The following is a 21,298-nucleotide window of genomic DNA, read 5'->3' on the forward strand; positions in this document are numbered from 1 at the left end:
ATCTCAGAGAGATACCTGGAAAGCATCGTTGTAATTTGCTCATATGGCTCAGCCATTCTCAACAGAAACATGATTGAGCTGCATTTGCTAGATGTGTTTATACTCTTCCTCACACTGTGTGGCAGTCTGTTTCAGGCTGAAACCATACCTTACATATACAAATATTTTCCAGGTGTCATTTTACAAACAGAGCAGGGGCTGTACCATTTTGGTTTAGAATGAAACATTGGCATGGATGCCAAACTTCATTGCATCTGGCTTGAGTCTATTGATGAGGTCTGAATAGTTTTAGGGTGAGGCTTTCTAAAAGTCATACCTGTGTATGCTGTACCTGTGGAATGACTTCTACACTCCATGCTCAGGGCCATGCATGCTTTCGTACAAATACACCCTGTAAACAAGCCTTTTTTCTAATTCAGGATCAAGAGGGAGAAGTGTATTCTAGATGGGTGTTTGGAAAGCTCCTTAGGGCCCTAGTTTGATTATCATCATGCAGCCTCCACCCACATAGAGCAGTCAGTGCCTCCTTGGGTGTGGTCCAGGTGTTGTATATTGTGCTCTTGGTACGACTGTGGCCTTGACAGATTTGGTAGAGTTTCTGCCTCAGGTTTAACAGTTCTTGCAGATTTAATGCATCTAGAATTTACCAGTCTTTGGGAGTCTTTCATTCTTCACCCTCACTATCACCTTCAAGATGCTAGCTGCAGAGGCTAGGGACAACTCAAGCTCTCTGTTACTGTAAATATTTGTGACCTGATTGTGGCCTATTAACTTGACAAACTCTTATTTTTTCGTTTTTGTTTTCCCTTGGGTTTTTGTTTTGTATTTTTTGGGTATTTTTTTACATTGTTTGGGAATTTTTTGGTGATTGTTTCTTTTTTGACAATGATTTTTAAATTAAATTTTAATAACCAATTTTATGTTTTGTGGGGTTTTTTTCTGCTTTGTGTATGAGTCCTGTTCCTCTTGGTAAATGTGGCAGCCATTGTAATTTTGTATCACTTGAGTTAATAATGCTAGAAATTTTCATATAGTTCATTACCCTAAAACATTTCTTCATTTTTTCCATCACTGATTAATAGGCTAGAGGGCCCATCAGAACTAACTGCCTTAAGGCAAACAGAAGGAAATAAAAGAAGGTGGAACATATACCAATAGCCATGAAAGCAATCCATATTAAAAGAACTGTGTTTAATCAGCACACATTCAAAAAAACATCTTCATATATCTTAAAATTAGAGGTTTTGCATGTAATTCACCTGCTGTTTTCTGATTTCAGAATTTTAAAAATAACATTCACTTTTCTTTGCTCATATTTTTAGGGACTGTGATGAAGGAACATGCAAAGATAAATCTAACATTTTGTATGCTTGGGCAAGAAATGCTCCACCCACCAGGTTGCCAAAAGGTATTGACCCTTTAATATAGAGTTCTTGTGTGCAAGGGCAGGGGAAAAAGGGGGACATGGAAGTAAGAACCTGGCATATCTGGGAACAACCTATAATAATTTTATTGTGTCTAATTTATAGAAACTGTTTAAACATCAACCTCATTAATATGAAATGCATTATGCTACATATTGTGGGGTTTTGTAATTTTCTTTGCTCTGCTATTTTGGGTTTCTGTAGGAGGGAGTATAGAAGAGGGAGAGACAACTATCATAATGTACTGTTTATGTTTTTATAGCATTAATCTTGTATTTCCTCCTATATGTTACTAGAAGGTTACCATTTATGTATCTTTCAGTAGCACACAAACTTTAAAATATTTTTGTTTGGGAAGACGCAAACAAGTTCAATCAAAACATTGATTTTTTTCTGTTTAAACTATACATTGACAATGTAATGTATTTTTAATGCTTTGGTGCAGTTGAGCAACATGCTTATATACCAATTTTCTTGTATGATAGACAACACTGCTGAATTAAATCAAAAACAAGTAAAGCTACTTGGAGTGGTATTATGGAAAACAGGGTGAAGTGCTTCTTTGTAATAACCACTAAGGGTCTTAGAAATATCTACCATCAGATCAAGTATATCCTTGATCTGAAATTGTCTTTAATTTTAGTTATTTTTACTTTCATCTTGTACTGCCCATTTTCATAGCCAGGGACAGCATCATGAAAATGTTTTTTTAAATATACCATTTACACACTTATCAACATGGATGTTACTTGATGTGATTATAAGAATGTGAAGTTAAAGAAAAATGTTGCATGGAGGATTCTATAGAAGTTTTGTACTTAGAGGATTCTGTGGAAGTTTTGCTGTTGAATTCCAGCTAGTAATACTTTTCTTGTTGGTAAGCTGTGCAAAAATACAAAGTTTGTAGGGAGTATTCATAAAGGTGCCTCATTTCTGCACAGAGAGGCTGCCATTTATAAGTTGACTTTGTCTATTGCTTTGGGCTTCTCTGACCAAATCTGGAGGAACTGCTTTCTCTGCTTCTTTTGAAAAATGTTCATTGTAGAGTTGGTTTAGAGAAATCCCTTTTGGTAATGGTGATAACCTGTAATTTCATTTTTTCAAGTCATTTCAGGCTTTTATATTGTGTTTTGTGTCTGTGCTTGCTTCTGTCATCATGTAACATAGCTGCATAATTTCCTCAAGATTTTTTATACATGTAATATTAATTTTAATTTTAAAAATTATGCTACTTGTTTTTTCTTCTCATCCTCAATGTCTTCTTAGTAAGTTAGTGTTGCATAGTTTGTATCCTGCAGAGGTTGTATGAGAAATGAAAGTTCCACCAAATCCTACATGGATGACAAGACTTCTTTTTTTATTTTGGATTCTTATAAAATCTGTATTAATGTTCTTTGATTGAGAGAGTTCTCTGCTTAAAACAGATACCTGTACATTCATAATTAAGTTATGGTCCCAGCGTCTGAGTTTGTTTGAGATTATGTGCTGGTAGTTTTTCTGGGCTTCAGGACAAAATTTTCTTCAGTGGTGTCTGAAATTTTCTACCCCTTCACTCTTAGCCAGTGAAGTGATTTGTACTTTTTTTGTATTTTCAGTGATGGTGAGTCATCTTACATTTTATTGTTTCTGAAAACAATACATTTTCCTTCTCCTAGGTGTTGGATTCAGAGTTGGAGGAGAAACGGGTAGCAGATACTTTGTTCTTCAGGTACACTATGGAGATGTTAGTGCATTTAGAGGTATGCATTTTGAAAATTTGCTCTATAAGTTGTATTAGCTACAGTATCAAAATATTTATCTGTAGAAAATATTTTTCTGTTAGTGCCTTTTCCAAAGATCAGTGGGCATATTTGTAATGCATTAACTTGACATCATAAACTTGATTTACCTCTATAAATATTTGAAAAGTGAACACCTTTTTTTTCTTCAAAAACTGTGGACCAAATGACTTAAACTAGTTACAAGTAGATTAATAATTTTACATTTAGGGAGAAACTTGGGGTTTCCATATATAATTCAGTCTTTTGTTTAATGAAGTTGAAACAAATGGGTGTGAACACACTTAAACTGTCATCTTACTTGAGTAGATTGTGAGCAGATTATATTCACTGGCTGATCAGTCAAATTATTTTGTTTTTGAAAAAATGTAACTCATGGAGATAGTGTCTTTTGTGTTTCTGTTTCTTTGTTTGACTTGGTTTATGGTTTGGGGGTTTTTTTGTTAAGATTAAATACTCATTTCAAGCATAGCAATATGCTTATTCTTGTCATCGAGTGTTTCACAGAATCACATAATGCTTGAGGGGTGAAACAAACCTCTGAAAGTCATCTGTCCTGTGTCCTCCCTGCTCAAGCAAGGCCACCTACAGCCTGTTGTCCCGGTCCACATCCAAATATAACTAGGAGTAGAAACACCCCAGGGCAACCTCTGCTGGTGCTTAGTCACCCACACAGGGAAAAAGTTTCCTGATGTTCAGTGGAAGCTTCCTGTGTTTCAGTGTGTGCCCATCACCTCAGTGAGCACTGAGGAGAGCCTGGGTCCCTCTTCTTTGCACCCTCCCTCCAGATCCATCTTTTCTTGAGCCTGAACAGTGAGAATTTCTCGCAGGAGAAATGTTCCAGTCCCTTCATAATCTTGGCCCTTTGCTAGACACTCTCCATGTCCTTCTCACACTGGGGAGCCCAGCACTGAGTTCACAACTCCAGCTGTGGCCTCACCAATGCTGTGCAGAAGGGAAGGATGCCCTATACTGACCTGCTGGCCCTGCTTTGGCTGATGCAGCACAGAGCACCATTTGCCTTCTTTCCAGCAAGGGCACACAGCTCAGCCTGAGGAGCCCCAGGTCCTTTGCTGACAAGCTGCTTCCCAACCTGTTGGTGCCTGGGGTTATACCTCCCTGCATGCAGGAGACTTGGCACTTCCCTTTGTTCTTAGTGATGTTCCTGCCAGCACCTATCTCCAGGTCCCTCTGGATGGCAACACATGGTACATCTCTCCCTTCTCCCAGTTTGGTATGATCTGCAGTTGCTGAGGGTGCACCTGCCCCATCACCCAGATCTTCAGTGAAGATGTTGAGCAGGTCTGGAGCCAGTATTCATTCCTGGGCTATATCAATAGTTGTCATCCTCCAACTAGACATTTCACCAGTGTCAAGTACACCTCACTGCTCATCCCAACCATATGTTATGAGCTGGAATTTGGGAAATTTGAATGTTATTAGTGTACATTGGCGTACTGATGATCAGTGAGTTTTGGAGATGATTGTATTTATGTATTTATTTATGTTTATATTTCATGTTGCACTTTGTTCTTTAAACCTGAAATCCCTATATTCTTGCTTTTACTCTGTAAATCACATCCAGTGTAGAGTTTTTGGGTTACAGCCTCTGTGGTCATCAAGAGCAAAAAACCTGTGAGTTGTCATTCCCATGGAACTCATCTGTGATACATTACTGCTGCTGGATTGTCGGTTTGAAAGAGGTATTTCCTAAGACAGGCAGGAGCCTCTCTTTGAAATGGAGAGTGTAAACCTCTCTCCCTCCAAATTATTATAATTTTGGAATAAAGGGGCTCTCAGGCAAAGATATGGGAGTAGGAATAACAGTTCTTTACTCATATATCTAACAAGACAAACAAAACCAGTAACAGCTGTGAAATCAGCAGCAAGCAGAGCAGTAGCTCCGTTCCAGTCCTTTCGGGCCGCAGTCGCGCTTTCTCTGCGCTGCAGGTGCCGGTGATGGGGCAGGGCAGATCCTGCACGGCTGCAGAGCGCTGGCGACGGCGGCGGCCCGGGGGGAGAAGGGATGGAGGAGAGTCCCCTCTGCTCACCCTCTGTGTCGGCCGTGGTGCTCAGCAGGTGCCGCAGGCTGAAGCAGGAAGGCAGCAGTGCGGCTGGAGCTGGGCAGGAGCGCTGTGCCGGTGCTGGGCAGTGGGGAGGTCGTGCTGCTCCGACTCCTTGGGCAAAAATGGGGCAAGCCACTGCTTCCCCCTCTCCTCTTACGACTTTTTTTTTAGATTTCGCGGTTTTTCCGCCTTCCCCTCGCCTTATCACTAGTTATCCCTGCTAGCGTCTACCTCAACAGGTTTCTTAGCATGACAATTGGGAAAATTGCACAGAGAGAAAAGGGGAAAATGCCAACTCCCAACAAGGATTTAAACAACAATGTGATAGACCACATGGGCTAAGTGGTAATGAAGATGTTGGAGTGGAAGAGAAAGAATAAGAACAAAAAATTAAGGGAGGAATATACATTACAAAGTAGTTTAAGCTCTGCCTGTGGCCTCTCTATACTTCTGTGATGTCATGGTAAATGATTCACAGACTGTTCTTGGTTTTGAACAGAGAAATTACGAGGTAGGTGCAGCTTCCCAGTGCCATGCAGTCTCTCTTCTGTGCATCTCTGACAAGGTTTGGGAAATACTTAACTAAAATTTTATGCAGTACTGTCTGAAGCAGGAGGCATGGTTTCTGCCATGACATGAAGATACAATGTGGCTTAATGGCAATATTGGTAGAGGAGAAGGAAGGAATAAACTAAGTGTGCTAGCACTGTTTGAATGGAGCATATATGCAAATGTGGACAGCTGAAGTTGACAGAATTGATTTTCTGAGAGAGTTCAGATGGACCCTTAAAACTCATATGAATCTTTGCCTGCTAAAATCCTGAAGAATTAAAGTTGCATACCTCTAAAGAGAGCATACTCATCAACAGCATACTCTTCATTATTGCTTGGGGATATTGAGAGTTGCCACTGTTCATTTTCACTCTTAAGTGTAATATATGAGTATGTAGTTATTAAAAAAAATAGATCAGTAACCTTCACTGAATGTTAGTTGAGAATGTCTTTAGTAATTTTTATTAATGACTTGTTAGTCAGACCTTCTACTCAAAAAAACCACTTGCGCACTTAGAGAAACTGCAGTGAAAGAAATCATCACCTGAAATTAAAACATCATTTTATACCCCCAATAGACCCTTTGCAGTAGAACTCCTTTTTATTTGCCTAGAATATATATGCAGGACTTAGAAATGCCATTGATGTGAGCTCACAAAATTATGAAAGTTTAAGAAGTGTTGTTGACTCATAGGATTATGATGTGGGAGATGATACCAGTGTCATGTACTTTTTCAAATGATACATAGTATGACAGTATGCCCTCCATTTTTCAGTGCGTTTTGCTTGGTAGTCTGTGATCTTATTTGTAAAGAAAAAATAATCTACCTTTTCTGCTATTTGTGAGAAGAAATGCTTTTAATGTTGCCTATCTGTGAAAATTCCAGTAGACAAAAGTATAATTTTAATCTAATAAAATGTCCTAAACTTTCATAGTGTTCGAAGATATTAAATGCAAAATTTTCTGTTAGTTTCACTAGTATTTCTAAATTTCAGGAATAACCTAGGGGGATTTTTCTTGTAATGAGATGTCTGTTGGTAGCCACATACATAAGAATAAGAATAGAGTCAAAGCATAAGAATACAGTCACCGAAGTTTGTATGTAGGCACATGCAGTTGTTGCAATTTAGAACAGAGGATAAATGGTGACATGTACTCAGTTAACTCATTATACTTTCAGTAGTACATCAAAGATTCCGAAGCATTGTTCAGGGTTTACTATTCTGACTTACAAGTTACAAAATATTTGACTTGATGTAGTAGTTATTTATGTATTAGCACGCAATTTTATTTCCTATCAGTTTTGTGGGTGGAAAATGCAGTAGCTAAAATCATCAACTCTCATGTTCAGCTCTTCTAAAAAGAGTATTTTCAGTTCATTAACCAGGTATTAAATTAATTCTGCTTTCTGTACCTTTTTGCCTATAAACCTGAGCTAAGAACTGCTATTTAGGTATGCACTTTACTCTCAGATAACAAAGTAAAACTTACGTAGCTTGTCTAAACTAAACAATTAGGCTAGAGAACTAAAAATACATTCTACAAAAATGTGTTTTATTGCAATAGTTTAGAAAAATATTGATTTATCTATTTAATTTTTTTTTATTTTTTACATTGTAAAAGCAAAAATAATTTTGGAGTTATGCCTGATAGTGGATACAAGTAAACAGGTAGAAAATGGTCAGAAATTTGTCTGACTTTTTATATAGTCCCAAGTGTTTTGAGTTCAGATTCAAATTAAAGTAAATCTAGCCATCTTTATGTTTGTGAAGGACCCAGTCAACTTTGAATTTGGGCTGTAGAGATATGCAGTGCATTTGTCATCCTGGTCTTGTTTGATTCTTCTATGTAAGCACCTTTGAATCTGAATTTTAAAAAAATGTGCTATTTTTCTAATCCCTGGAATGTTCTTTTTACTTCCATTTGTTTAACAAAGACTAATGTTGTTTCTAACTGCCATATTATTATCTTAGTCCTTTCCAGTACACGTAAAAATATAGTTGTTATCCCCAAGAATCAAAAGTGTTTGGAAGTTATCAATTATAAGATCTCTTAGCTTTTCTGTAGTGGAAGGTTTTCACATGCTGACATTTGTATGTATGCAGCTGTTGCATTGTTTGAAGCAATTTATAATGTTTTGTCAATGTTTGAAACAAATTTGTAGGGAAATCTTTCATCTTTGGCTTTTTTTCTTTACATTTCTTGTTCTCTCTCTTTTCTTGCACAATGAGCAATATTGCATTCTAAGCTTCTTTTAACCCCCACCTTTTCACTGAGAGTAGATTTATTTCTCCCTGCTAGATTTATTAGTCCCTGAATAATTATATTACCCACATTGCATATATTAACATAGATGTCCTGCTTTTCTTAGTGGGGTGTAGGGTTCTTAATGTCTTAGGGATTGGTTTTTTGGTTGAGGAAAATAATTCGTTTTGGCCACCAAGCTAATAGATGTTTTTAAAAGGCTTGTTTCCACATAAGAATGTGACATGTATGTTGTAATTTAAACATTACTCTGAACATTATTCTGAATATTAAATATGGTGTCCTTCTCTTTGACATTCTCCTGAATATGCTAGTATCTTGAAGAAAGTTAGCTTTGCATTTTCACAGAGATTCATGGCAATGGTGTTTTTTATATCCTTTTAGCAAATCAGTCATCTGTGACCTTTATGAGGTCTTCATCTGTTAAAAAATGTATACTGAACCAGGATCAACAATTGTGTCCTTTCTATTTGTAAAGTACGTTGAAAATTTCATTAGGAGTCTGTGTTTGCCTTTTGTTTTTCACAAATCGAATAAAAGTACAGTTGCATTTCAGATTTCATGCTATACTTTAAAAAATAATTTTACTGTATTGATACTGGATGAGTAAACAGATCAGCCAGTGTAAGCACTTTGACTTACATGTAAAAAGCAAATTAAGGTAGTTTTATATATCAAATATTAGAGACCAATATTGACTACTTTATTATTTGTCTCATTCTTTACTAGGACCTTAAGTTTATTTCTTGTGCTGCATGTCTTTGCTTTTTAAATATAACCTAGTACAAAGTTACTTCCCCATGGGGATTAGCTTTGGAATTGCCTTGCTTAGAGGTTGTACTCACCTTTGGGGCTACTTTTTACCTTTAATGAAGCAAAGCCAATCCTGACACTGTAGGTGGAGATTCTGGTAGAAATCAAGGGCTGACTGAAATAACAGGGGGTTTGGAGCTTCATAAAAAGTGCCATGCTGTTGCATTGGAAGCTTTTAAGTATTCTAGTCACCATGAATGAGTGCTATACTGTTCCTATGAAATACTAGAAACAGAGCAGTGAAGAAGCTGAATAAATAGATCGAACAGAGTGCTCAGTAATCTATAATCCCCATACTCAGAATGCAAAGCAGGTAGAATTGGAAGAGTGTTTGGTTTTATGAGTAAAAATCCCATACAATATTAAGCATCTAGGCAGTCCTAAAAGTCTCAGTGTCTGTGGCAGCTTATCATGCATGTAATTGAAGAGTTCAGAACTGTAGATATGAATAGACAGATTAGCAGAAAAACTGTCAGGCTTGCTTCAGGAGTCTTGGCAAAATCAGCTTATAGGAAGGAGAATGTTTCTCTTTAGGACAATTTGCCTTCACATGAGAAATTAAAAAAACTGTCGAGCATTTATAATTTTTGAGATATTTCTCCTAGAAAATATTTTAAACAGGAGTAGCATTGGTGATTGTTTTTAACTAATTTAAACATTTATTAGCAGATAAACTTGGAGTGATCATTGCAGTGTTGTCATGCACAGTTTTTAAAAATTATGTCCTTAAAATCTGAGGCCAGTTTAACATGCACCATTGGCTTTGTTTGATGTGAGTAAATCAAAGCAGAGAGTATTTAATATTATTGTGTTACATTTGCACAGAACACAAAAGGCAGAGCACAATGTTCTTTGGTGAAGTGTTCAGAGATTTGAGTGTTTCAAGGAGGTGAACTGAAGGAAGAAGCAGGGAAACAGCTCTGGCACCCCTCTGTAGTTGTTAGAAAAAGTTTTATTTCAGTTATGGCTAAATGAAACTACAAACAGAATTACAAAGCACTGTAGGATTCCTGAAAGGTTTAGACTAATCTATCCATCTGTTATTTTACTCTTAACACAGCACTGCAGATCAGGTATTTGTGCTAGAATTTCATTTGTGCTTCTCCTGATACTGATTTAGATGATTTCCTTATCTAGTAGCAATTGTAACAATTACTAGTAATTTTCCAACTATCTTCAGTTCCTTTCAAAATTGCTCTGTTTAGGTGAAAATGCTGATAAAAGTTTTTTCCATGCTCTGAAAATTCAAATTGGGTCAAAATTCTTTAATATTGCCAAACTGAAATAAATTCAAGGGGTTTTTTTCCCTCTTCCTATGGTGATACTTTTAAGAGACACAATGACATAGTAAGAGCTACATTTTTCAAATATTAAATTAGTTCAATGGTTTGGGGATAATTTTGGAGCAGATTTCAAAGGATAGAATGGCGATGTTCTCAATTAAAATTCCAAAACTGAGAGACACAAAATGACTCTTTGCATTTTAACATTTTAAATTGTATTACTTTAAGTGATAATGTTCTGAGAGGAAGCAAGCATTTTCCAATTTCCACTGAAATTCATGTATTGCAGAGTTCTAACAATATTATACTTGAAAAAACTGAGTTCTGGAGCATCACCTGTGTTATATAATAAGAAAAACTTAGTTTGAAATTAAGACAGTGGTGCAGAAGAGACGTTACATAGACCTTTGTAGCAAACACTGAACTATTGAGATTGTAAGTGAAGCTTCCTGCAAGGGAGAAGATGGACAGTATACGTACATCTTCAACTTTTTCTAGAACCATTGAAAAGGAGTGTAGTTTCTCTTTCTCCTTAATGTTTTCTTATCATTTGCCTTCTTTTGCCCATTAATAGCTTAGTATTTTTGGCACTTCTGTATTCTTGATTTGGTAGTCTTGATTATTGTAGGTAGTCTTGATGAAAGAGCTACTGTTCTTATTTTGCTTTTCTGTGTACAATGAAGACTTTGCTTTTTTGTTGCTATTTGTAAAGGTGCAACTGTGGTATAGTGATCCAGATTTTTGAACCCAAAAGTGTTCATTAATATGGAACAGAGCTGGAGTAACTAAGAATTTTTCGATGCTGTGATGATGAACATTATGAGAACCCAGTGAAATTGTGTTAGCACCTATTTCACAAATAAATTTACAAATGTTCTTTGTGAACACAATGAAAACAAATTCTAGTAAATTCTACTATCAGTGATGGTGAAAAGCAAACTGATTATTATACCTGAATAGTGACATGTGGGGTGACTGAAATAGCTAATGTGTGAAAAAATGGACTGATAGGTTTTAAACTGTCAAGTTTCCATGTGTTGTCCCACATGGGCCATTATCCTTTTTTTCTGTTCAAATGCACTACTTTTTCATTTTGGAGTCTGGGTATTTCTGGGATGAAAAACTCTTCAGAAGTTGCCACTTGTTACCATAACTACTCTGATCTCTTTCTTACCTGAAACATACACTGTTGGACAATATTTTTTCAGAATGTTTTGTTTAATTGCTTTGGAGTTAGATCCATCTTCTAACTATTCTTCTAGCTATTGCTATGTAAACATAAGAAAAAGAAACTTGCTGAAAAGGAGTAAAGATTTAACTCCCAGATGACCAACTATAATTGAGTAACTGTCAAGACAAATGGGTCTTTAAAATATCAAACATATCAGGTAATGAGGATACAGTACACTTACAAATGAATTGGCTGGTTTTACTCACATTCTAGGATATCCAAGTTTTTTAGGCTGAACTGCTGTCTGTATTGGTTGTATCAAATTCACCTACTGACTTTTATTACAAGGATTTCTGGCAGCTGTATTATTAACAGCTAAAATGATTGCTTTTCACAAATCTTTCATTTTTTCAACTTTGATCAAAATATACATTTGTATATTTTACATATACATAGATTTATTACACTTTTTCTGAGTATAAACATGGCACTGTTTCATTTCCCATACACTAGTTCATAAAGATCTACATTTTCTAGTAGAGTAGTTTTCATCCACCGAAGTTTTTCTATTAGAGTTAGGATTTCTGCAAATGCAGTACTGAGATGATCAGGTTTGTGCAAATTTTTGTAGTATTTTCACACTATAACAGTTTTACTGCACACATTGAGATTAAAATTTGTTCCGTCTTCTGGTATTTTTTACATAGCAGAAGAATCTTGTTAATATGTAGTAATTTGCAGGGGTTCAATTGCTAATAGTGAAACTGTTTCACAATTTATGCAGATAAACACAAGGACTGCTCTGGTGTAACTTTACATCTGACACATCAAAAGTGAGTATGTAAAAAATGCTTACCTATTTCTTATTGGAATGTAAATTGTAGATTCCTTTGAAAACATGTGAAATAAAAATAATATATACTTCACAACATTAAGAATTTCGAAGTCGTGTCATCTGTTGGCAAAAAAATTCATTTCTGAAACTTAACACAGCTGTGCTATGAATACAGAGTTAATCCAGTTTAAGAGCTTCATATTGATAAATCTGGGATGAGAGCAGATATTATGTAGATTATAGCTTTGTCCTATTTCACATACTTTACCAAAAATTCTTTAGAAATGGTAACAAAAAAGAGAGGGAGAGGGGAACTGCTGTGAAATAGCTGCTTTTTCAGGAGACTTGTTTCAGATGTAATCCAGTGTTTAGAAATTAGTAGTATCAAATGATATTGCATATCGAGTCACTTGCAGTTGAGTTTTACAGAGACCTTGTTTACCAGAGCTTGGATTTTCCATTGCAGGCAACCCTTGATTGCAGGAATGTATCTTATGATGTCTGTGAATACGGTCATACCGCCAGGCAAGAAAGGTGAGACATCATTGTACAAAGTGATTATGTGATTTCAGCATCTGATCTGTTATTGTTGCTTGTTCTGGAAGAAAATTTGACAGAGGCTTACTGATACGTAGATGAAAAAATTAATTATTTGATTGATTGAAAAAATAAGGAAAAAAATAGTTATGTTCAAGATTTTCTCCTATTTCCCTATGACTACATCAGTAAAGGCAATCAATGCCATATAAACACAATATGAACAATAATAATGAGAATTTCTTTCATTTATTTTAATCTAATACTTTACAAAAAATTCCCTACCTCTTTTCTAATTCCTCCTCTCCCACCTAAAAAGCCATGAACTGTTTTAGACTCTTCTTCATTTGTCATTCGTGATTCATGTCATTTGTGATTCTAATAAGACTTCAGATTTAAAAAACTAATTTCTACCAGTAAGTAGCCTCTATTTAATAATTTTATTCCTCTGTTCATAGTTGGTTAAAAGGTCAAAATGCTGAAAAAAAAAAATTCAATAGAAAGTTTCTGAACTGTTTCTATTCAGAATCCTGAATTTTATCTGAAACTCACCTTGGACACTTCCAAAATCCCAAAGCTTTGGCTAGCATGGCATGTTCTGTTTTAAGGAACAGACATTGTTCATTGGACACTGACTGTACTATGCTACACCAAAATTTTTAAGGAGATAACCAAGAGCACCATTTGTGCCATTCACAGTTAGCTGCCTAAATACAGTGAGGTGGTCAAATGCGCAGCTGACTCCAGTTATTTAGTGAATTTGCCTACTTGACACATTTCTAAATTTGAGTTGAAATTAAAAATATTTTGCTCTCCAATATGAAAATATATCAAATTAATCCCCCACTACCCCCAAGACTTTTGATCAGTGTAAGAATTTAATTTTTCAACTGGAAGAGGGCAGGGAAAAGGGCAAACAAACAGTTCTGCAGTTGCTGATAACTGCCTTCTCTTGTCAAATTTATAGCTGTTAATGAGGCATGAAATTTGTTAAAACAGGAAATGTGGCAATAATTCTCAGAAACGTATCAGGCATCAGAATTTTTCTGTAGGCTTTTTATTAGGTATCTTCCTTAGGTACTGTTATTGCACCTAACACAGGTACTACCCTGTAAACATTGTAAAGCACTTCTCTGACAAAGTCTCTTGTCTAACCCTAAGTTAGGTCTGGGCCTTTGTAATCAAGACTTCATTGTAAATTGTATGAGTTTAGAATTATATCACTTTATTTTATTTTTCCCCTGGTAGATCATTTACCATTGCTATATTTATTTTAAGAAACCCTCAACATAGTCTGTAAGTAAATGTATTTACTCTATTTGCTAAATAGCAGTAGTGTACACAGGAAGAAGTTCTTCTGGCATTTAACTGTGAAGATTTTATATGTATGTCAGCAGATTAAGTGATTTTCAAGTAACCTGCACTATATTTTTTTAGTTTTTCTTTGGAGATATCCTGAGACATCTCCACTGCAGAAATACATACACTGCAGAACTATAAGATATTATCTTTTGAAACCATCTGTTGTTGAGTGTAGGTATGCTTTTTGTAAACCATGCAGAATGAAGTACAGTAATTCAACTTTCTGTGTTTGATAACTGATCTGTTTGTCACTGTTTATTGCTGTCATATTTTCTCAGTGGTTGATGCAGACATTGCCTGCCACTACAAAAGGTCTCCAATGCACCTTTTTGCCTACAGAGTTCACACACACAGACTTGGTAAGAGTAATATAGAAATATCAAATACTTAACAGAAAAATGTTGTGTCTGCAACATTTTTTTAAGTATATCTCACTTCTCATGTATATTGATATCTTATAGGTAAAGTAGTGAGTGGATACAGAGTGAGAAATGGTCAATGGACATTGATTGGCAGACAGAGTCCGCAACTACCCCAGGTTGGTTGGGTTCTTTTTAGTTCTGAATGTAAATTTTAAATATCTTTGTTTCCAACTGAGAAGCTGAATTGGAAATCACATGTCCACAGATTTGTATCCTGGTGTTTCCATGTGCTGTTGTGCTCCTGGAAGAGAATGTTGCCAAGTATTATCATGATTAGATTATGATGCAAAAGTTGTTTCAGATGTGTAGTGCTGTCCTTCCTAGTGCCTGTTGACACAGAGAATATGAAGCACTTCCACTGATTGTGGTGAATCATCCTCTCTTGCAGGCATTCTACCCTGTGAAATATCCGGTAGACATTAGCTACGATGATATCCTAGCAGCCAGATGTGTGTTCAGTGGGGAAGGCAGAACTACAGAGACACATATAGGGTAAATTTTATCTGTTTGCTTCATTTCAGAACTTGTTTTTTCCAGGGTATTGGTTATATGTCGAAGTGGTTTTGTTTCATGTTTTTATCCAAGGTCATTCCAAGAAAAAATTTCTGCGAGAATGTTTTGTCATCCTGTCTGGTCTACTTGAGATTTATCTCTACACAATGTTCATTAAAGTTACTTATGTGAATATTCAAATTGCTGAAGTGTTCAGAAAACTTCTGAAGTTAATCTAGGCTGTCAGACAACTTACTCAGATGTTGGGCTGATCCTGTTCTTGGAGAAGGATTCAGAATATCACTAATAGAAAATATATTTTTTAATCAGGTGACATTATTAACTGTTTATAGTGAAATAACAAAGCTTCGCAATTCTCTGTTTCAGAAAGAAAATTTGTGGAAGCTTATAAAATTCTGATATTTTGACCTATTGTAAAATCCAGTCTTAAAAAATCTGGACTAATACTGCAATTACCTTTTTCAGTTAAAAATATACAGGCTTTTATGAAAAGCAATCAAACCAGAAATTGCTACTAATAATAAATAGGAAAATCTCGACTGTATTGGTCACTGATGCTACTCAGCTGCAGGTTGACGGTGGACACACAGCTGATGTTGATGATGGTGGCAAGCATCAGCACTTTATTATTCCCCAGTACAACTTTTATACATTTCCTCTCAAATGCATGATGCCTTTTGTGATCAGTCAATACACATCAGCATTCCAGGCTTCTTCTCTTTTGATGCTGTTCACCTGTCTTATACAGCTGCACCCCATTAAGGATGAGGCTCTGCTGCAACCCCATTCTTATTGTCCCACAATCTGTTCTTGCACAATTCCCCCTTTTTTCTTTTAAATCGCAAATGCTGTGTTTACCATTTTCTGCAGTGGCCTTTGCAAAAGAGATAGCAAACACAGTACAAGCATCTCTTTGGAGTAATTGCCATTAACTCCAAAATGCATCTGTGAATTGACCCTGTTTCATTCCCCTATGGGATATTAAAAAAAAATTAATAGCTGCATGAATTTATAAAGTACAATAAGCAAAAATAAGCTAGCAGCTATGTGTTCCCATCACCCAAATATTTTTGCTATTCCAGGGAGACAGGTGAGCCACAGCCAGGTTTATTGTTCCAAGCAGTATTATCTAACACAGGTCGAATGCAACAAACAGGCACCCACTGAACTCCAGCATCTGTAGTGACATAGGCTTATCCATATCCCAGGTGAAAATATCCCATGGGGCTATCCAGGCCTGTGTTTGCAGGTCTCAAACCCAGGCTTGAGCAGGGCCACGGGTCCTGTCACCTGGTGACTGTAATGACAAAAAATATGTTAAAGTAACAGGTATTGTGCACGAGGGAAGAATAGTAAAATGGTTCTGTGTAAACACAGCATTCCAAACTCTTGCCTGAGGGATATCACCTTGCATTCCCCCTTTTTGTTTTTGAAGGAAGGCTTTAAGTGTAGAATGAAAATGCACTATGATGTCTTGACCAGGTGGAGAATGTGAATTACTGGTGACATGGTGAAGATCCCAAAGAATTGCAAGAATTGCTGGGTGCACTGAGCTATGTAACCAGTATCATACATAACTGTTACCAGTCTTTACTACATGTGGTGTACCCAAGGCTGCAGAAGCACCATGCCACTATGAAATTGCATCTTTTGCCTTTTGCCCTGAATGTACAGAAGCCCAATAGGCTTTAGAGTAAATGTCCACAGAGCTACATATTTAAGGCAACCAAACCCTGAAACATGAGTAGCGTCACATTGCCATTGCTGCTGTAGTCCCCTGTAGTCCTCTGGGGTTTATTCCGTCCTGAGTCATGGTGACATGTTGCTGACAATCAGAGCATGAGGCAATGATATCATGTGCTGCTGCAGATATAAGATTTAATTGATGTTGTAGGGCACGAGCCCCTTGATGGAAAAATTGATGTGACTGAATTACCTGTTTCAATCTATCTGGTGCCAGGGCAGCCCACGCCCAGGCTGTCAGTTTATCCACACGGGCGTTTCCTTCTACAATGAACCCAGGCAAGTTAATATGACTACGGACATAAAGAATGCAAAACACTGGAGTTCATTGGTGTAAAGTATGCTGTAATGTTTTCAGCAAGTAAAAAAATTCCTTGCTATTTACTTCTTTCAAAACAGCATGATCTAATTGATAAACCCTATTGCATACATAATGAGAATCAGCTACAACATTTTAGTTCTCATAAGGTCAGGCTTTGAGAGCCATTGTAACTACTCACAGTTCTGCTAACTTAGAGGATCCATCTTGGTGGCCTATAAGGTCCTGCCACTGATCTCCCTCCTTTCAGATGGCAACTACCTTTCCTGTTCGCCCTGATCCTCTCCAAAAACCTTGCTCCCTTTTAAGGAGGTTGACAACTGTAGTAATGATTCCACAATTTGCAATTCTAGGTGCAGCCGCAAAAATTTATGTGTAGGGTGGTGGAGTAATATTTTTCCTGGAAACTCTACCATGACAATTTGTAGAACAGAACTACTGCCCTACACCAGTCCCAATAAGAATAAGGAATGTCACAGAATAAGGCTGTCATAATAGCTGGCTCTTGCCCTGATCGTTGGACACATCATTGTGTGGCTTTACAAAGTACATGAGCAATCAACTCTTGCCAGCTGCAAAAGCAAAGTTTCTCAGGCTGCTGCGTTGTCAATTGGTTTCTGAATTGCCTTCCTAAGATGATCTGTAATTATATTCGTCTCACTGGGTTTCTGCCTAGCTGTTGTCCACGACCGATGAGGAGCTCCTAAATCTAGTACACACTGTATCGTGAGAAATGCGAGCTCCTTTCCCTGCTGTAACACTAAAGAGTACAGTTGGGCTTATGGTTGCAGTGTGTGAATTGGAGGGTCCCCCATGAGCTGAGCCAGACTTGCTCCAAAACGAGGGTCGTTCTGGGAACATTCTGAATTTCCCGTGGCAACCCCATTCACTAGCTGTATCCACTGCGACTCAGAAATCATCATCTTAGTCAGGGAGAAGCAAATCTGTGCTATCTTCTGGCACTGAAAGGGTGTTAACTCATTAGTAGAGATACTTCGCAGCATAGACTGAACAAAATAAGAAGCAAGCCCCTGCTGCATCACTTGAGTTTCTTAAGTTTCTTAGTGTTTCTTAAGTCTTTAGCGTTCATCAGGGCTGTCGCCATTATTTTGGATCACAGGACATGCTAGAATCTGATTCGCCAAACCTGACTCCCCTGCCTCCCTAACTTGTTCATACAATTGTACCCAAAATATTTGTGTGTCTGCCCCCCTCACTGAGATGGCCATTGGTTTTAATGTTAATATATCTTGCAGTGGAGGGGCAGCTTGCTGGTGGCCTGCTCCTTTTGACTCTGCCAGCCCTGGTAAATTCATCAAAACCAACTCAGGCCGTGGACAAGATTTGCCAGCAGCTTCTGCATATGGGGAACCCGCTCATCCATTAGCAGCTTCCACACAGCCTTTGTCACTGCACCATGCTGGCTGGAAAGCACAGCCAGGAGCCCCCTGATGACACTGGCACAGCCCTGCCAGCTGTCCCCAGGGTCCAGCAGCCCCAACTCCATCTGCAACAGCAGTGCTTGGAAGCAGCTTTTGGTCAGCTCCGCGCTGCCCGTGTGGTGACAGGGGCAGCTGCCTGCCCAAGGGAAGCTCCAGCAGCTGGCAGCCCTTCCTCAGTAAACCTGTGCAAGGCTCCCAGCTGCCACCCCAACCCTCTGCAGGCTGCCATACTCACATGAACAGTAGGGCCACAGTGGCTCTGCCATGGCCAGGCTGTGCCGGGCTGATGCAGCTTCCTGAGACCTTGAAATGCCATCATTGGCATCCAGGGGAGAAGTGTAACTCTTGGGCAATACTGGCAGGGTAGGACTCTTCACAGAAGGAGCAGTCTTGGAGGGAGGAGGAGACAAAAGGCGACCACAGCCACAGTGAGGGGTTTGGCTACTGGAGTGGCGGCCTCGGAGAGGGCTGGGGAGCGGTAGCAGTAATGACAGTAGCTGCCACTTCTCTATCTTTATTTTGTAGCTGTGAGTCCCAAACTAAGCGCCATGTCATAAAGACCCTGTGGCTATTTCATCCCCCCTCATAGCTGCCTCCCACAACATGTGCCCTGCTTCTTCCCATGTTTCAACGTAAAAGGCAGTCTGTGCATTTGCTCTTACACCATTTTCTTTACACCACATCCAAAATGGATTCCTTTTCTGCTGATATTTGAGCCCCCATTTTTACGTTCCCTGCCACTCACCTGGGACTGGTGTCTCTGTCTTTTGTAAGTCGTCTGAACATTCAGACTCTCAGGTCTGGCTCCTTTGCTGGGCTGGGCTCCACCACCATCAGCTCTACAGTTTGCAGTTGTCTACCCAAATCATATTGGGATCACCAATTGACAGTGGACACATGACTGATGCCAAAGATGCCATCAAGCATCAGGACTTTATTATTCCCCGGTACAACTTTTATACCTTTTCTCTCACATGCATAACACCTATATGCCCTTTAACTCTTTTGTCAGTACCCGAGTGTTCCACTCTTCTTCTTCAGTGCTGTTCAGCTGTCTTATACATGCATTAGGGATGAGGCTTGGCCACAGCCCCATTCCTGTTCTTCCACAATCTGTTCTCCCATAGCAGATGAAAGACACAGCCGTGTAAGATGAAGTGGAAAAATACAGCTGCAAAAATAAATATATTATCAATACTCTCTTAGCTGGCTGTAGTTCTTTGAAGCATAATTAATGCATGTGTAGAGAAACAAAGATAACCTGTGGAAACCTCTCCATTCTGGGGGTGTGCAGCAGCTTCCAAGGAAAGAGATTTTTATACATTGAGCACCCTAAGATTGCATCTCAGTTAAGGATTCAAAATGGATTTGTCACCTTCCAGTGGGCAGTTAAGACAGTGATGTGTAACAGTTGAAAAAAATTAGTTGAGAAGTTCAAAATTAGTTGAGAAGATATTTCACAAATATCATGGACACTAAACCCATAAAATCTTAATTTAACTGCCAACTTTTTTTCACAAGTTCAAAATGTTTCTGTCATGTTTCTATAGCTTTCCTCAAAGTAGCTCCTGTTGAATAGTCTTTAGAGTTTAAGAAAGAGTCTTAGGAAAATTACAGTATTTTCTTTCAATGTACTAGTATGCATTCAGCGGGGAAACTCACTCTGTCCTTTTCATCACATTAATTGTTATAATTATTATTCTACTATTTTTTATTAATATTTGTTTGCATTATAGCATACAAATGTATGTTGTATGAAACATGCCATAATGTTTATTAGTATTATTGTTATTATTTTTAGTATTATTGTTATTTATTTATTAATATTTAATATTATTATATTTTACCACAGGTTTTGCTTTGTCCCATTTTGGGGAGGGCAGGAATGGGGGCAGTGAGCGGCAGTACTTAACTGACACCTGAAATTAAACCACCACAAATGCTTAGACACAGTAGTGTGTCAGGTGGACTACAGTTTGTGTAATTTGCAGATCCCATTTTCTACTGGAGTTCTAAAGAGGAAGCAATTACAGTGATGGAGATTGGAGGTCCAGCAGTGAAGTTAATGCTTTCTAAAAGCTTAAGCAGAGCTTGCCCAGTCAGTCTCATTTTTGTAGTCTCCAAGGGTTGCCAAACTTCCAACACATGGAAAAATAACCAGTTCCTCTTTTGAAACAGTCTCTTCTCCCATGTTTCTGTTTCCCCTCTGGCTTGGGTTATTATTGTTGCTATGGTGAATAAATGAATGCTGCAGAATGCTGCTGGAAAAGTCAGCACTGATGTCTTTTGCGAACAGCTAATAGACCACCTCGGTATTTTTTTAATGAGTGTAGGCTCACTGTTCAGTTGTGAAAGCTAATTAGAAAATCTTGATGTAAACCCCTATATTTTATGAATTTTCGTTTAAAAGTCCTAGCTTATTCATTGTTAGGATTGTAGCTCTAAACAAAAGGTACTAACCTATATGGCAGAGGATGAAACAGACCACAATTGTAAAGAGGCCATATATACTCTGCTTCACAAAATAATTATTATGTAGCAGTAGAAAAGAGCCACTTCTGTTTCAAGTATATGCACATTTATCAAAGAGCTGAATTTTGTTAGTGATTCATCATTCCCCTTGTACTCATGTTTTTGTTACAGAAGCTTACAAACAAATTATTCTCAAGACGACAGTGCTATGTTCTCTATAGGAGATACTTACAGTATCTTAATATGTAACAAAAATAAGTTTTGCTGCATTAGAACCAGTGTGATTGGACAATCAGTGAA

The 21,298-nt window shown here is 37.7% G+C and overlaps 1 protein-coding gene across 7 annotated transcripts in view; it reads left to right on the forward strand.

Annotated features, from left to right (window-relative positions):
* PAM (peptidylglycine alpha-amidating monooxygenase) overlaps positions 1–21,298 on the forward strand; it is a 123,203-nt gene that overhangs the window by 65,857 nt on the left and 36,048 nt on the right. For all 7 annotated transcript variants that reach the window (XM_079331194.1, XM_079331198.1, XM_079331192.1 and 4 more), the window contains exons 6-12: positions 1,323–1,408; positions 3,080–3,163; positions 12,138–12,186; positions 12,655–12,722; positions 14,366–14,446; positions 14,549–14,625; positions 14,898–15,001. In XM_079331194.1, the coding sequence (XP_079187320.1) occupies positions 1,323–1,408; positions 3,080–3,163; positions 12,138–12,186; positions 12,655–12,722; positions 14,366–14,446; positions 14,549–14,625; positions 14,898–15,001 (549 nt within the window). The remainder of the gene's footprint in view (positions 1–1,322; positions 1,409–3,079; positions 3,164–12,137; positions 12,187–12,654; positions 12,723–14,365; positions 14,447–14,548; positions 14,626–14,897; positions 15,002–21,298) is intronic.

Source organism: Erithacus rubecula, assembly GCF_903797595.1.
Source record: "Erithacus rubecula genome assembly, contig: SUPER_Z_unloc_2, whole genome shotgun sequence".
Classification (NCBI taxonomy): Eukaryota; Metazoa; Chordata; class Aves; order Passeriformes; family Muscicapidae; genus Erithacus; species Erithacus rubecula.